The 17496-nt window shown below is 32.9% G+C and overlaps 1 protein-coding gene across 7 annotated transcripts in view; it reads left to right on the forward strand.

Moving 5' to 3' along the window:
• The window catches only part of LOC124426538 (glutamate receptor ionotropic, kainate 2-like), a 74285-nt gene that overhangs the window by 45429 nt on the left and 11360 nt on the right, over window positions 1-17496 (forward strand). For 6 of the 7 annotated variants that reach the window (XM_046968313.1, XM_046968314.1, XM_046968315.1 and 3 more), the window contains exons 8-11: window positions 125-277; window positions 15575-15676; window positions 15948-16049; window positions 16465-16668. In XM_046968313.1, coding sequence (XP_046824269.1) covers window positions 125-277; window positions 15575-15676; window positions 15948-16049; window positions 16465-16668 — 561 coding nt within the window. The remainder of the gene's footprint in view (window positions 1-124; window positions 278-15574; window positions 15677-15947; window positions 16050-16464; window positions 16669-17496) is intronic. The other variant, XM_046968316.1, reaches the window with a different exon arrangement.

The raw sequence follows: 17496 nt of genomic DNA on the forward strand, positions 1-17496 counted from the left end.
CGATAAAAACGAAAATAAACCTCGATAGGATTACCTCGATAGAAAACAATATTACACTTTATCCGACTTAGAGATAGAAACGAAAGAGAGATGCGCATCGATCAAATCGTTTTTATCATTCCAGGCGGAGCCAGCTTTAATGTACGACAGTGTGCAGGTCTTCGCAGTGGGTTTAAGGACTCTCGAACAATCGCACGCCTTGAGGCCTGCCAATATATCCTGTGAGCTTGAGCATCCCTGGGATGGTGGATTGTCTCTTATTAATTACATCAATTCCGTAAGTCGTTTTGAGAGACCTTTATTCGTACAACCAAAATATCTAATTATTATTTTTCAATTTGAAATTAGGAAAAAATTTTGGATATTAAATTATGGCATAAATCATAAATAATAAGAGAGAATATTTATATTCAAAAATCATTACTTTGTATGTATACCTTTAAAATGTATAGCCACATTAAGGAGAAAACCTTAAAATAATTTGCTTTAATTCGGCGGTCATTATGAAAATGGTATAATCTAAGCATCGTTAGCGGACAACTGTTTCCACAAATGGATATACTTACTGCAATACATACTCCATATTCGTAATATAAATAAAAATGAAAAACCGTAAAACATGTTTACGTTCTGTCACTTTCACTTTACAAACGTACCAACGATAGTTATGATTTTGATGGCTAAACGTTTACTCTGAAACACTATAGCGAAATTTGTTATCCCATGGCAGACAGAAAGAATTCGAATTCAACTAGATACATTGAACGTGCAGAGACCTGTTATTCGCTTACACGTTCGTTCAGCTTTTCTTTTGGATTTTTTTCTTTCTTTCTTTCTTTATTTTTTTTTCTTTTTCTTTGTTCTTTTTTCTTTTTTTCTCGGTTCAATCACCGATCGTCAGGACAAACGAACAACCCCCACCCCCATCCCCCGAAGCTCTGCGTCTCTTCGCACGATCATCCACGACGCCTTTCGGAAATGCTGATACTTTCTGAAGAATCAAGGGCTTCGAGGGGATCGAAAGTTTTTTTTAGAAAGTTTTACTTCTTCACTACGAACTATCGAGAGTCTTAAACTTTTAGAGAAAACGACAGTGACATACTAATTCGTACGGTTTTTTAAATTCAGGACGATATCTTTTGAGTTTGTTTTGTTTTTTTTTTGTTCCATCTTTGTTTCTCAATTTTGATTATCTCATTGACATAGATTGACATTAAATTACATTGTGTTGTAGATTTGAAATATTTTCTTCGAACGTTCGAAAGTTTTCTTCGAAACATTTGGTCTATTTCGAATGAACTTAACAAATATTGCTAAAAATTTTTTAACTTCCTCGAAAATTTTTATCGTAGCAAACGTTCCTACGAAGTTCGTATATAAGCGTTCTGAATTCCAATTGATAGATCGCTCCTTCTACCTAAAGATGGTAACTTGACAGGAGTTACCATATTTCCAACTTCTTTACTATCTCTCTGAACATCTTTTGCAAATTTTTTACTTATTGACGTATCCATCATTGAACTGTATTCAGCATATGATATATTTTCTTATAGATTCACAAAACTCGTTCTTTTTTTCTCTCTTTTCTCCTCTCATTTTTTTTTCTTTTTCTTGATAACTAAACAAAATTAAGAGAATGGAAAAAATGAAACGAACACTAGGATACATAGCCGTGGGTACTCGGTGAGTTCCCTTGCGGGCAAATATTTGATACGACGAAACGACGGCGAACGGACAAAGAATCGAAGAGACGAAGGAGGTTAGAAAAGATAAGAAGAAATATAGAAAGCCAATCGTAAAAGAAGTGATTGGAACAAGTGATATTGTTCGTTGGTTCGTTGACGAAATTCAATTGTATTGAGTTAAAAAATGGAAAAGAAAGTCCAAAAAAAAATATTAGAATGTTCGTTTGTTCGCTTAAATCGATTCAAAAGCAAATATATCGAATATAATACTGCCTATTAAATTTTAATTGATATATGCAGAATCACGTTTGCGTCGTTTATTTTATATAGAAGAATAACACAAATCAAGGATCGAAATAGACGGAATTTTGTTGAAAATGGATGAAAAAGGAAACAAAACAAATAAACATATAAACATTCAAACAAACAAACGAAGGAACAAATAAAAAAAAGATTTGTAATAAATTTCAATCAACTGTTCGGGTTCGCAACGTGTGGTGCGACGTGCCATGCTACAGTCTCCTCTGGATAAATTGTTTAATACCGTGATGAACGGTTTTCAAAGCTGCCACGAACAGAAATCACATATCTTTCTGTGACATTGCACTTTTTTTCCTTTCCGACCCGACGACTCTTTCCACCTTTTCGTACGTACGTTCATACTTTCAACATTTTTCTTTTCCTTCGTATATTAAATAGGAATTCTTAATTGAATTATAAATAAGATTTAAGTTATTATGAGTTTTAAAAATATTTCGAAAGTAAATATAAATCCAACATTGTATTTTCACATAACATTTGACATATCGAAACGTGTTTCTGATAGCGGTTTGATGTTCACGAAGAAAAAGATAGTGACGTGAAATCTGACGTACATGTATGTACATATATATGTAGCTTTCGTTAAGTAAGAAGAATTTCATACGTTCGTGCTACATGCTCGTTTCTTTTCGCAACTGAGATTTGCGAAGCATGCGTGATTTATAAAATTGAAGAAGACATTTTCTACATAAGATAGAATTTTAATGGTTATATATTAAAATTTCCTTTTATTTCTTTTTATTTCTTTTCTTTTACTTTTTTCCTTGCTTGTTTTTTTTCAAATTTTATACGTTCGTTTTACTATGTTTTCCCAGCAATAATATTCGCTAAAATTGACTTGAAAGAAGAAATGAAAAAAAAGTTAAATACGAATTTCAGATACGATAATGATTTCTATGATAATTTGTTCTTTTTTTTTCTTTTTATTTTCTTTTTTTTTTTTTGTTTTATTTTTTATCAACTAACAGAATGAATTTTATTGCTACCGGTTAGTGTAAACTAACCGGTGAACGGAAATCATATTTTTTCACATGTAGAAGAAGAGAAGGAGAATGAGAGAGAGATAGAAAAAGAGAGAGAGAAAATGCATGATTCCATAACCGTCCGGATGGATTGCGTACCATTTGGAAAGTATAGAAGGAAGGGAAAGTCGATACATAAATGCAATTTCGAATGGGTCAACCATTTCCGTGTTCCTAGCGGTCATCTACCGGGGAAACGTTTCAAAGATCGTCGACGTGGAAATATGCGTCGTTGCAACTCGTGTTACGATTAAACGAGCTTTCATTTATAACAAGTATATCCCTTTAATTGTCCAAGTATAGTTCCATTGGATATTTAGTGGCTCCGATGTAACATAATTACGATGTAAATTCACATGTTTCGGGGATATCTATTTAAAAATATATTTAATTTTTAACAAATATGCACATGTTTTCCTTTCATACATTTTTAAGAGAGAACTTTTATAATTCAACGAAGGAAAAATAAAAATTTGTTTAATTTGAGAAGTAATATATCAGAAAAAAAAATAAGTGGACCATATTTCCTAACCGTGAAAAATATCTTTTTAGTAGTAACATTTTTCTCTCTAATGCGTTCATGCATATGCATGCGTTCACATATCTCGATACATGAAAGTTCCTCTAACCTCGACTTTTCAACTTCGTTCCGACATAAAACGCGTAGCGGCTTCTACATTCTAACGTTCGTTCTTCGAGGAAATCCATATCATATCTCACGCTAAGTTTGCAGACCTTTTTGGTATTAAATCGTGGTGCTCTTGTTCTACTTTGCGCCAAGTTTCACTGATCGTGAACGTGATAATAGCTTTCTCCTTTCTTTTCTTTTTTTTTTTTCAAGAAAAACGATGCAACGTATAATATGGAACGTTCCATTATCGTTGAAACTCAATTAATTCGAAACGTATTCGTACGTAACAAATTATCGATCGAATTATCAAAATCTATAATATTAATTTTGTAAAACGTCATGTTCTACTTTTGGAAAATTTAATGGTATTAATAAATTAAATTAAACTAACCTTAAACTAATTTAAAATACTTGATGGTATATCTGTGCATTATCGTTAAAAAGTCTACTCCTGTAATATATAGATATATTGGATCGCTATCAGAAAATTAAAAATACTTGCGGAACGGCACATTCACGCTTACCATTTAATTGAACGGTATGGCTCTATAAATTTGTGAATCTATCAGAGTATGGTGTACGTGCTACGCATCGAAACTGGTTCTCCCCTAGGAAAAGCGTAGCAGGTAATTATTTATTCGATTCGATGGCTCTCCAAGGAAATGAGTAACGAGGAGTATCGTTGCTCGATCGTGTTTTAGCGATGTCAACAACCTCAGTTTTCCCACTGAATTTTCCGTTTTCGTACAATTTTTACGATTTTTCGAGACATCGAGATCGAACGTAATCTCCACTTTGATGCGTCGCACGATCGATCACTTTCGGATTACCAAGGTGAAAAGCATTTCTCTAAAACCTTCTCGTCGATCAAGTTTTAATCTTATTGATCGATAAAGTGGATCGGAAGGATTAAAATCGAACTGTTGCGAGAAAAAGTCGATGAACGAATATACATTGACAAAAGAAAAGAAAAACGAATAAATATGATGATCGATCAAAAGAATTTTCGATCTTTATAATATTCATCAGTTAAAACGAAATCTAATACCGAGTAAAAATATAAACCAATGAATAAAATTATCCAAAGATCATTCGTATCCTGTATTATCCATGAGGAAACAACAAGAACGCTTATGGACACACATTAATTTAATAAACGGCACGTCGAGATTCCAATATCGGCACCGAGTTCTAGGAAAGCCTTAATCGACTTGAGATATTTCCATCCTTCCAACCCTTCGTGGAATTTCGGAATGGTCCAGAGTGAATATCAACCGAACGCGCCTTTCTAATACTGGATTCTAAATTATGATTGATGTTGATCGCTGTTAAGTCGAATGGTTTAAATTAGCATCTCAGAACATAGTCCGATTGTTCTATCAAGAACCATCGATAATCCCGTACACCGACAATAGTCGATTATATCTCTACCCTTCATATTCTAATAATATAGGAGAAGAGAAGCATTGAAATTGAAGGTGTACCGTAAGAGAAACAATAAAGGGAATGACCGGTGGCCCATTCCGAGACCATTAGGTAATTATGAAGTTGCATATTGAGGTAACCACGAGGGAAGCTAAGAAATATTAAATGCATGGTTATCATTTAAGGACTATTATATCGCAATTGAGAAGAAAGATAAAACTTGCGTGAACTATACTTTCCTGCTATTCTCTCTCTCTTTCTCTATACCTTTCTTTCTCTCTAACATGTATATCTATTTTCTTCTGTTTGTCTCTCTCTCTCTCTCTATCCCTCTCTCTCTCTCTCTATCTCTCTCTCTCTCTCTCTCTCTATCTCTCTCTCTCTATCTATCTGTCTATCTAGCTAACTGTCTATCTATATATCTGTCTATCTATCCATCTTTTTCTGCATTTAAAAGCATATCTGCGATAGCGCGAAAGCCATAAAACTACTTGGCATTACTCCAAACGCGTTTATTGCGGGATTAGCCGGTCTCTTCGTCTTTTTTCTCCTCTCTATTCCCTATCGCTCTTCACTGTGCATCGTTCTTCCTTCCTTAAAGGATCTTTCGAGCGACGTCGATTTTGGCACAGGTGCAAATTTTTGTTTACTCCTCCTTGGCAACACTTACATACTCCTATCGTCGTTGTTTTCGTAAGACATATACGAGGCGCGAGAAAGAGAGAGAAAAAGAGGGAGAGAATAGCAAGACAAACCTTTTAAACATGTAAATCGACTCTAGCTCCTGCTCTCCCAACTATTCTCATAGTTTTCTCATTATGCAAACTGTTTAGCCCGTTTTAAATCTTTCCTCCTGAAATGTTTTCACAATGTTGACTTATATTTTTTACAAAAAAAGAAGAAAAGAAATGAAGAAAAAAATTGACACTAAAACCTGTGCACACGAGAGAAATGAGAATGTTGGCATTAGAAAAATGATTTTATTTATCCATCTGTTCTTTTTTTTATATCTGACGATAATGCCGAAAGAAAGCAAGGCTTTATAGTGTCAATCGTAAAGGTAAGCGTAGCTACATATTTTCCATATAAAAATTCGTCGAATCGAAAAGAGATTTTTTTTACTCTCGTTGTCGATTCAGGCAGGTCCCCGGAAGGATGCTCGAAATTTACGATAAGCGCTACCCACCGATGGAATTTCGCGCATACTCGTTTTACGACGTACCACGTGTCTGGAAAAAAAACAAAGAAAAAAGAAAGAACGCACGCTCGATTCTATCGACAGGTGTTCGAACTTTGCATCGACCGCTCTTTTATCGGAGCTTGTACGAACCAAACCCTCCTCTCCCTCTTTCTCCTCCTCCTCCTCCCTTCACCTCGAGCTTCGGGTAATATCAAAGCTGACGCCTTGTTTTGCTTGAAACGTTTATATGCAGTAACAATGTTTTTATTATATCTCTCCCTCACGATTTTATATCCTCTCCTCTAAAATTTTGTTTTTGTTTGTTTTCCTTTCTTCCCTACTTTTTTTCTTCTTTCCTTTTTGTTTTTGTTTTTTTACAAATAAACTCATTAGGTAACTTACTTTATACCAAGAGGAATTTTTTCTATGAAAAAAGAAAACAAATATATATATATATATCAATTAGTTAATAAAATTAACATATTAGAACTGATCGTGCAGACTGAATTAATTACGAATTTCTGCGAATTCGCATGGACTTACAAACATTAGCCACTCGCATGGCATCGAAACGACATTGTCGAACGTTTCCATCTTCAAATCCCGAGACTAGAAACAGCTTAAGCGTTAAGCGTATCTCGTTCGGAATTGTCAAGGTGAATAGAACGAGAATAAGGGAGAGAGAAACAAAACGACATTGTCAGAAGATAAAGAGCAAGGTCCAGGTAACGCTGGTAAACCCGTTTATCAAGGGTTGAAACTTACGATTAACGATCCGAAGGACGAATTCTCTCTCCTTCTCTCTCTCTCTCTCTCTCTCTCTCTCTCTCTCTCTCTCTCTCTCTCTCTCTCTCTCTGTCTCTCTCACGCTATTCCTTTACTATTCCATGTTAAGAAGTACCTACGTTCATGAAACAATAACGACGACGTTACAAGAGAATCACGGAAAGAGACAATTAAGGTGGGAAAACGCTTTTCCTGCTGTTTGTTATATACAAAGGACTTATGGAAGAATATCCATGGTACAATGAATTTCTCTTGTGAGTGTGGAAATTCTCAGTATCAAGTTAAGAATGATTAGGACTTGTTTATAAATTGCGATTCATTTCCGTGTAATGCATATAAAATATATTTCTCTTTGTATATTATTTTGCTATCGATCTCTTGTTCCATGTAAAATTAAGAAACATAGGAAGGAGTCAAAGTACGTGTACCGCAGGAAATGAAATGTCGTACGAGCTTTTGGTATCGGAATTCGGCCGAAGGAAACTCGTATGCATTGGCAAGCTTCCAAATGGTATCCTAAACGTCACCCGGCTGTCATTAGCATCGCACAAAGCACACGAGTTACCAGAATGGTATTCGTACTCACGTTTATCGTCATAAATAGTGCGGACGGCCGATAAATAATGTTCTTTGCCAGAGAATGAACGAGCGACGATAACATTCATCGATGGACGGCATAGATATGGCTATTAGCGTCATTTTCCTATAAACATACACAAACCATTGTCTCTTTCGTTTCGATATTCGAATTGTTTTTCTAACCGATATATTTATCTTTTTTGAATTTTTTTTTTCTTTACGTTATTATAATAATAATAATAATAATAATAATAATAACAACAACAACAACAACAACAAAAATAATAATAATAATAATTATATATATATATATATATATATATATATATATATATATATATATAGGAACAATTGAAATTATTTTATTAATAATAAAATAATAATAATAAATTATTATTGTTATTTATACGATAAATAATACATTATATATTAAAGTATGATATATAATATCATATTATATAACATATATTATTATTATTAATACAGTAATAATAATAATAACAAGAATAATAATAGAAATAAGAATAGTTTTTGATCGATTTGACTATGTTCAAGTTCATCGTACGTGTACGAGGAAACCTTATGAAAACTGACGGTCCGCTTCCCCTTGCAAACTTAATCCCAATTACATAGAGAATAGCCACCTTAGAATGTCGAGAGATATATCGGCCGGAATATCGAGCTCCTTGAAATAGACATCAACCCTACCGAGGAGAAAGTTCTTAGTCGGGCAAGGTAGAAATTACCGTTGCTAACTAAGTTAGTTAGTGGTCCCTGATGTACATTTCGACGCATCGCTAAATCCTCGCTTAAGACGATGTTCGATGAATCGCTCGATTGAATCGAATGAGATGCAATTAACTCATCGATATAATCATGCAGATGTGTTTTGAACGATCTATTCTCTGCCGTTATCGAACGATAAATAAATTAAACAATTACGAAATTAATAAAAAATTAACAATACGAAATTAATAATTCTTTATAAATTTCTATTGCGTAATATTAAATGAAATTCTTTTTTGAATATTTTTTAAGTAACAACTTTATAGAATTTAATTTATCGAAACGAATTTCTTTGATCATGGTCACTTATGATATGCTAGTTGTGTTATTTTTCCGAAAAAGTTACGTCCGTTAAATATATTCTGTGCGTATATAGATATATAGAAACTACTTCGTAAAATAGTACAGTCAATCTCGACAGCGTATAAAGCCATGAACAGGCCATGCACGTAATATCGATACAACCGGAAATACAATCTATCCAAGTATCGATAACCAGGTTGGATAAGACCACGACTTCACATTGCCGGAAAATCGAGATTTAAGATGAGATCCGAGTGGATTTTCCTTCGATCCTTTACTGAACTTTCATAAAAATCTAAATCTTTTTCAAGCGAGATGTCAAATTTATAAATAAAGATGAATGAAAAATCGATTTATTCGTCTATGTATATCTACATTTATGCATATAACTAATGAATCTACCGAAGGAAAAGAAATGTCATTGAAGTTCATGATAGCCATTAACTTACGATAATTAAATCAAAAAGAAAGAAATAAAAATGGAAGACTAGTAAATAAAAAGGAAGACAGTTCCGCATGTATTACATACAAATAAATATCTATCTCTTTATTGTATATATTCGAGGAAACAAGCTTTCAGGTACCTCCGGAAAATAACAAAAAAGGATGAAATCAATGTCAGCTCGAAAAGCGGAAGAGATTGAGGAGAAGGAGGAGAAGGAGAAGAAGGAGAAGAAGGAGGAGAAGGAGGAAGAGGTGAAGAAGGTAGAGGAGGTAAAAGAGGAGTGGCGCATACTCGACGTCTGATTAATCGTGCAAGCGCGAAGTACGATAACAGAATAGTGGAAGCGAGACGGAAAGAGAAAGGGGTGGGCTTTTGCTAATTAAACGCTTCCGAGATAAGCACCGTTGTTGACGTTTATTCTTTAGGCCGCAACACGACGTTTCTCCTTCGTCGACCTTCCTCACAGGAATACAGAAACTTCGTCAAAATTGCATTCACCAAATTGAGCAAAAGAAAGAATGGAAAGCAAGATCGAGTCGATGATTTATAAGATAATTCTCCGTTCTACTTCTTTTCAAAAGCAAATGTCCATTTATAACAGTGTTTCGAGTACTTTTACAGAATTACCGACTCTTCTGCCTTAACTTTTCCTGCTTTTTTTCTTTTTTCTTTTTTCCTTTTTGTTGGCTCGAATATAGAGATAATGTTGAATCCTACGTCTTCTTACAACTTGGCGATACTCATGTTCATATGTATAAAGATAATAAAATCTAAATGTTATTAGTTATTTAATATTATTCAAATGTTCACTACATAGCGACAGGTTTCTATCTTGCTATATTGATATACATAATAAAATAAAAATAATAGATACATATATTAATAAAAATAATATATCGTATATATCGTATATATCGTATATATATATATATATATATATATATATATATATATATATATATATATATATATATATAGGATAATATAAGAAGTGATGGATCCCTTTTTTTAAAGCGTCAGAACATTGTAAATTTAATCGATATCCAAAGAAAAGCAAAATATATTTGTAAAAGTAGATACATCAAAAATTATAATATCAAGATAAAATTAAAAAGTAATTTTAGATTTTTATAAAAAGAAAAATAGAAAAAGAAATTGTTTACCAAGCAAAAGGCCATCTAACCCAAAATATATGAATAAGATGATTCATGATTCTAGATGGCATGATCCAAGTAAAAAAAAAGTTTTGTACATAACAGAAAGAAAAATAATTTCTTTTGGTCGCATAAAATTTTTCTACAGAGATCACATAAATCCTAAAATATCCTTCGTGTAATCACTTATCACATCTCATACATCGAATCTATGTCGTCTTGTTTCGTTGTACAAATGTACTGCTATCTATACTTAACGCATTCAGCATTTATCTACTTCCTCACAATTTTTTTTAAACTTTTTAAAAACAATTTGAAAAATTTTTATCCACAGATAAATCTTCCATAAGGGACACGTTTACGTTTGTACTTGTCTGAATTTTTGACACGTTTTGTTATTTTTGCTACTTGAAATGTCTCATGTTTTCTAATTCGTTGAACTCCCCTTTGATGGTATACTGGAAATTGGATTAATTTTATATAGCATTGTGTCTGATGTGTCTACTATGGAAGTTTTTTTATTTATTGTTTACGAATAAGCAGATAAAACAGGTATTTAAGATTTCTTTATTTTCCTTTGAGAAAATTTATTCTTCATTTGAGAAAGCATATAATAGACCTTCATCATTCAAAATAATATCTATCCTCGAAAAAATCAAGCCACCTATCTCGAAAATCAGGTAGTAATAACTCACTTGTTTTTTCAAAAATGTTAAAACAATATCTCATTATAATATAAAGATTATAAATATAATCTTTAAATACTATATTAATGCATTATATTCAGAAGTAATTATTTTTTCATAATTATTTAGTAAATTATGATTAAAAAAACGAGCAGAACATTTTTGAGAATATTTAATTTCTATATTACAGATAAATTATTTAATTTCTTAATTAAAAACAAATGAAGGATTCATGAATTTGATTAATAATTATAAATTTTACCATTAAAAATATTTCAAAATCGGATCGTATCTACAAAATCGGATCGTATTTACAAAATCGGATCATATCTACAAAATATGAGACTGAGTGTCTCATCCGAAATTATTCTACATATAAATAAATTATTCTATACATAAATAAATAAATAAATAAATATATGTGTGTAGATATATATATATATATATATATATATATATATATATATATATATATATATATATAGAAAGAGAGAAAGAGAGAGAGAGAGAAAGAGAGGAAAAGAAAAATTGTTCACAATAAGCTTATTAAAGATGTATATAACATGTGTTAAATTCCTTAATTAATTTATATTAATCCTTTTTGTAAGATTATTCATATTACTAAAAACATCATAGAATTGCAATTACGAAAGAAAATTTGTTGAATTGATTGCACCGAGTATTAGTTACTTATTCCTGAAAAAAAAGAAAGAAAGAAAGAGAGAGATAGAGAAACCAACGTTAGAATAATTAAGCGGTTTACGTGGTTTCCGTAATTCGGTCCTCGTCCAGAACGTAGTTTCTTTTTAATCCCTCCTAGTTACACGGGGTAGGAAGTTAATGACCACTCGTGTAAGCGAAACACAGGAGGAAGTTGTCCTTGGCTATTACACGAATTCGCTCAGAATTCTCTACTTTAACTAGGCCAGCTATGCGCGTTGGAGAGTATGCATTAATTTACGATCTTGCTATGTTATCCTAAGTTCCCTAACTCTCGAGATACATGCATCTTATCCTTTATACTATTCCCTAACTTCAGAAAATGTCGCAGAATATTCCTGTCCGCATTTCGTTGCTCCATTACGTGATTCTCCCACTTGAAGTAAACTTTTCAAATGTGAACTTTGTAAAAGTCGATTGTATAAAGCAAAAGAGTAAGAGAAATGGAGAGAGACAGACAGAGAAAGAGAAAAAGAGAGACGGAGAAAGAGAGAGAGAGAGAGAGAGAGAGAGAGAGAAAGAGAGAGAGAGAACATGTATGAACAGTAACGACTTCGATCTTGGAATATTAGCTATCATTATCGTGATTTTTAGGCTCATGCTTTTCATGGAAATCCGCAGTTTTATCTATGGGACAATTCGACTCGATTCAACGATCACGTTCGTACGCATTGATGTCTCGATCGATGTCTGCTGTTCTCTCTTTTTCTCTTTCTCCTTCCTTCTTCTCTCTCTCTCTCTCTCACTTGCACGCATGCACACACACACACACACACATATTCATTCTTCAACGAACAATCGTAAATTCAAATTCACGCGACACGATTCACACTCTTCGCATCTCTCCTCTGTTCTCTTTCATTTTGACATCGAAATACTATCACTTTTGAAAGGGGAGGAGTATCCTATAACGAATCCACGTGAATGGTTTACACATTCACGAATTCGCCCGTGAATTCTCTTCGTCAGAATACTAGTATCTATTATTTCGAATATAATCAAATTTGATACCGGTAACCTTAATTAAATTTTAATATACGAACGAAATATTTTTACTTAATTATTTTTTATTAATTTCACAATGATAATAAAAATGAAATAATTTCACTTCTCTATTCGAACAATACAAGAAGGGCGAATCGATAACAAATAAAATATTATCATTGTGAATTGACCTACGTATAATAATTTTTTTCTTTTATCAAATTAATTAAAATATATAAACAAAGAAAACTGAACTCGATAAATTTCAAAGTAAAAATTATTTGGACCGACTAATTTCATTGCATACGATCGTTTTCATTAAACGATGCAACAAATTGAAATAATCTAATTGCATATATTTCTAGTATTGATTATAAAAGAAAGAGCCTAAAATAACACGCACGAATTATCGCACGTAATGATAGCATTAATGAAAGAGAACAGTAAAAAGAGGGAGTAAATGTACGATGTATGATGGATTCATCGATCCATCGTTTCTCTGTTAATTGCGAATTAATACTCGCTATTATTCTCTATGTTGATTGTGCCTCTGGAGATATATTGTCGCGAACTTACAATTTTCTTTTTTCTTATTTGTAAAAACATTTCGTTATGTTTCTAATCAAATTTGTAACACGATGATAGAATGTTAACATTGGTCTAAATAAAATTAGATATTGTTTGATCCTTATGATGAGAATACAAAACGTTAAGTCACGTTAAGAGGACTCAACAGGATAACGGTACTAGCAGCAACAGCAGTAACAGCAACAGCAACAGCAGCAGCAATAACAGCAACAATAATAGCAGAAACAGCAATAGCAGCAACAATAATAGCAGCAACAGCAAATTTCATAGCGAACTTGAGACGAGAGTGAAAGAGATAAACAAAAAAAAGGCAGAGTGGAGTCACGTATATAAAACAAACTCAAGGACTGAAATCCGCAGTAAAGCTGCGTTTCGTTTTTAAGCCGAACCTCTCTTATATTCTGCTCGCGTGCGAAGGATATAGGTACCACTCGACGAAAGAACGTCTGTTGGAACGACGAAAGACGAGCGCGAGCTTACCAACCACGTTTCTCTCCGAAAAGTGGATTCCCTTGACAAAAGACGACCAACCTAATAACAATTTACAATTATCACAGTTCCACGAACGCTATCTTTTATTCTTTATTGTTCTTTATTTCAAGGGATACATGGAATTCTAATCCAACTCGCGAATCGATATTAACTTTCGTTCTTCGTATAATTAAATTTCTTAATTTCTTTTTTTGTTTTCTTGTCTTTCATATCCCCCTTTTTTTTCTTGGAAATAATCAGTACACATAAAAGTAAACAATTCAACAAAGATATTATCTCGTGTCAAATATCTCTCAAAAGTCTACATTCTTTTTCTAATATGAGAACTTCATTTTGAACGATGAGCCGAACGTCTCTCTCTCTCTCTCTCTCTCGCTCTTTTTCTTTCGAAAGCAAATAACTCCCCAATTTATGATGTTTGTTATCACCTTCGATAGCAGAAGAGAAAATGCCGTGCACGAAGATCCCAAGAGAGTAGTAGCTAGTCACATACATGTGTCTACAATACTATGTATATGTATGTGTGTGTCTATATATATACACACATCGATCATTGTACGTACACAAGATCGTGCAAGTCTTGTAAATGTAAACCAAAAGGTACGTTGAGTGTCTACCGAATCATTCCAATTGCAACAGATTCCGATCACGTTCGCGTATCGGTGGTAACTTACGCTTTAGCCGGAATTAGAACGGACTTTGTCGCTGACGAGAGAAAAACCTCCGAGCGTTCCTATTCCATCGAAAAGTTTTACGGATTTTAAAGCAACCCCCGCTGATTACATCGCGGCCATTTACTCTTCTTCTAATTAAATCGCTCCTCTCTGCCATTGGAAACATCGACGAAAGCTTTTTATCACTCTTCTAACTAACTTCAACAATAGAATTTACGAGTATACGTTTCTCGTGAAATCGACAACACTAAGCAGATAAGACGATAATCATGGAGAAAAAAAAGAAAGAAGAAAAAAACATATATCTTGGAAATAAGCTATTACTCTTTTTCTTTTTTTTCCTCTCTTTTTTTCTTCTTTTATTTTTCTATACATTCTTTATTTTATTTTTGAACAATGATCTTTGAAATCATCTTTACTATATGCTTTCTAAACGGGCACGTAATAAATTTTACAACTTTTGTATCGTGTATTCCTGAAATGGCCCGTGTGTTCCTTTTAGTCATGAAATTTTTATTCTTGATTTCCTTGAAATAAAACAAGTTGGATAATAAAAATCCAACAACGGAAAAGTTTTCAACGGAAATGACGTCATTGCTGGCACTCCTATAATCGACCACGAAAACGAGATTCCAAACCGTTCTCCTATTAAATCGACGTTGACGAATTCGCTTCATCATTGAATCCTTTCGCAATTTCGTTAATGATGAGGGAAGCTCGTTCTTCTTTGCTTTATCGATTTATGAACGAATATACATGAATAACGTGCGATTTGAAATGTTGCGAGGAAATTCGAAAGGGGAGGTACATTTATCGATTCCTTTTTTTTTTCTTTTTTAATTAGTCAAACTATCGTTTTCTTGCATCCATTAAAAGACGTGGATGAAGAGAAAACTTCAAGATTGATCGACTTTCAAATAGAATCTATATTCGGAGTTAGGGTTCGATTACACACCATCCAAAGTTAAATCACTTTTCTCTCGATGTGATAAGCTTTAAATGGTTCTTCCTTAAATGTTCGTACGATGACAATTGAATTAATGTGCATATTATCTTTTTATTAACGTTTAACATTAATTTACGATTGTATTCTTTTTTTTTACTATATTACAGGTGGAGATGAAAGGAATTTCAGGTCCTATAGAATTTAAAGAAGGACGGAGAATTCAATTTAAATTGGACTTACTGAAGTTAAAGCAGCATTCGTTGGTTAAGGTAGGAATCATATTATGAATAATCCCTTTAGAATACATAATCTATTTGAAACGAAACTGGCCTTTTTTCGTGCGAGAACTTTGCATATCAATGAAACATCAAAAACAATATATATTTTTTTCTCTTTATTTTTTTTGTTTTGAAAATTTGATCATTACTGCTTAACTCTCTATTGTACTATTTAAAAAGAAAAAGAAAGAAAAAATATTTTTGTCTTAATGTACATGCCATAAGTTTTATTATTAACATTATTATTGAATTATGATAATAGGTAGGAGAATGGCGTCCCGGTGTTGGAGTTAACGTCACAGATACTGCGGCATTTTATGAGGCTAGTTCGGCCAATGTAACACTGATAGTGATCACCATATTGGTAAGTTATCGTATTTGATTTATACTATATATCTAATTAATATATCGTCTACTTATTCAATAAATCCCGCAAAAATATATGGTAATGATTTATCTTCGATACAGATATTTGAAATATGTTCGTAGTACATCGAAGAGGTAAAATATAATAAGTTTCTTCACGATGATCAAATACGTTTAGTTTGTATTTTCCTTCTTTCTTTCTTTTCTTTTTTTCCTTTTTGTTTTTTGTTTGTTTGTTTAATTTTTTTTTTTAGTTCTTTTTTTTTTTTTTTTTTTTTTTTTTTTTTTATTTCATTTCTTCTGCCAAAATGGTATTATTTTTCTCGTCTCGTCCAACGTGAAATGGGTTACAAATGGTGTTTCGTGATACAATCGAATTTTGCCTTTCTTGCATGAATATCATTCGTGGACAGGAAACACCATATGTGATGATGCACTACGAAAAAAACTACACCGGGAATTCGCGGTTTTATGGTTTTTGCGTGGACCTGCTCGAGGCGGTGGCAAGGGAAGTCGGCTTCTCGTATCGACTGGATTTGGTACCTGACAGGAAGTACGGTGCAAGAGATCCCGAAACAGGCGAATGGAACGGCATCGTCAGAGAACTCATGCGACATGTATGATTTGGTTTGTTTAATTTATTAGATTTCGATTTTTATTCGAATCATCCTTTTGATCGCTCTTATTTGACCTTTAGATATCCTTTAGATTCTTCCGAATTTACTTTTTTTTTCTATCTCTTTTATCTCGTAATTCTTCACCTAACGAGTAGATATCAATATATACATATATATACACTTGATTTTACCACTCGATTTAATTGCACTTATTATCGCTGATTGATGTTGCCTCGTTTCTTTTTATACGTAGATGTTTGTTCGTATCGTTCAATTTACTGTTATCTCTTTATATTCGTTTATCGACTATGCTTGGTAGTGCTCTTTTCCCATATTTCTCTGATAGAATGTAACCACAAAAACAGAAAGAAATCGAAATGAAAAAACAAAAAACTACACAATTCTGGAGATAACGTATAAGCCATTAACAGAAATCGACTACAATTCATAATTTCACAAATGCATCGGATTTTAATAAATTATTGCTTAAATTTCTATCTTGCAAATAAAACTTTATACATTATTGTACTTTGTACTTAAGACACATATGTTGCCGCATTGATATATATATATATATATATCCTTACTGTTGCAACCTCCTTCCATGGATTATGTATTCCGCTTGGCTATTCCTCATAGTTCTGAGGAGCGTGCGAGAGTGTCGGAGTTAAAACCTGCATTCACGTCAGTGATACCATTCAAAAATTATTAAGATTTAATTTCCACTCTAATCTAAAAGAGATCCGTTTACTAAGTTTAATTGCTCTCGTAGTTGTTTGATATCGTAGGATCGTAACTGGAACGAAGAGATAGAAGCTGGGACCTAAA

The sequence above is a fragment of the Vespa crabro genome, chromosome 9 (genome assembly GCF_910589235.1).
Source record: "Vespa crabro chromosome 9, iyVesCrab1.2, whole genome shotgun sequence".
Classification (NCBI taxonomy): Eukaryota; Metazoa; Arthropoda; class Insecta; order Hymenoptera; family Vespidae; genus Vespa; species Vespa crabro.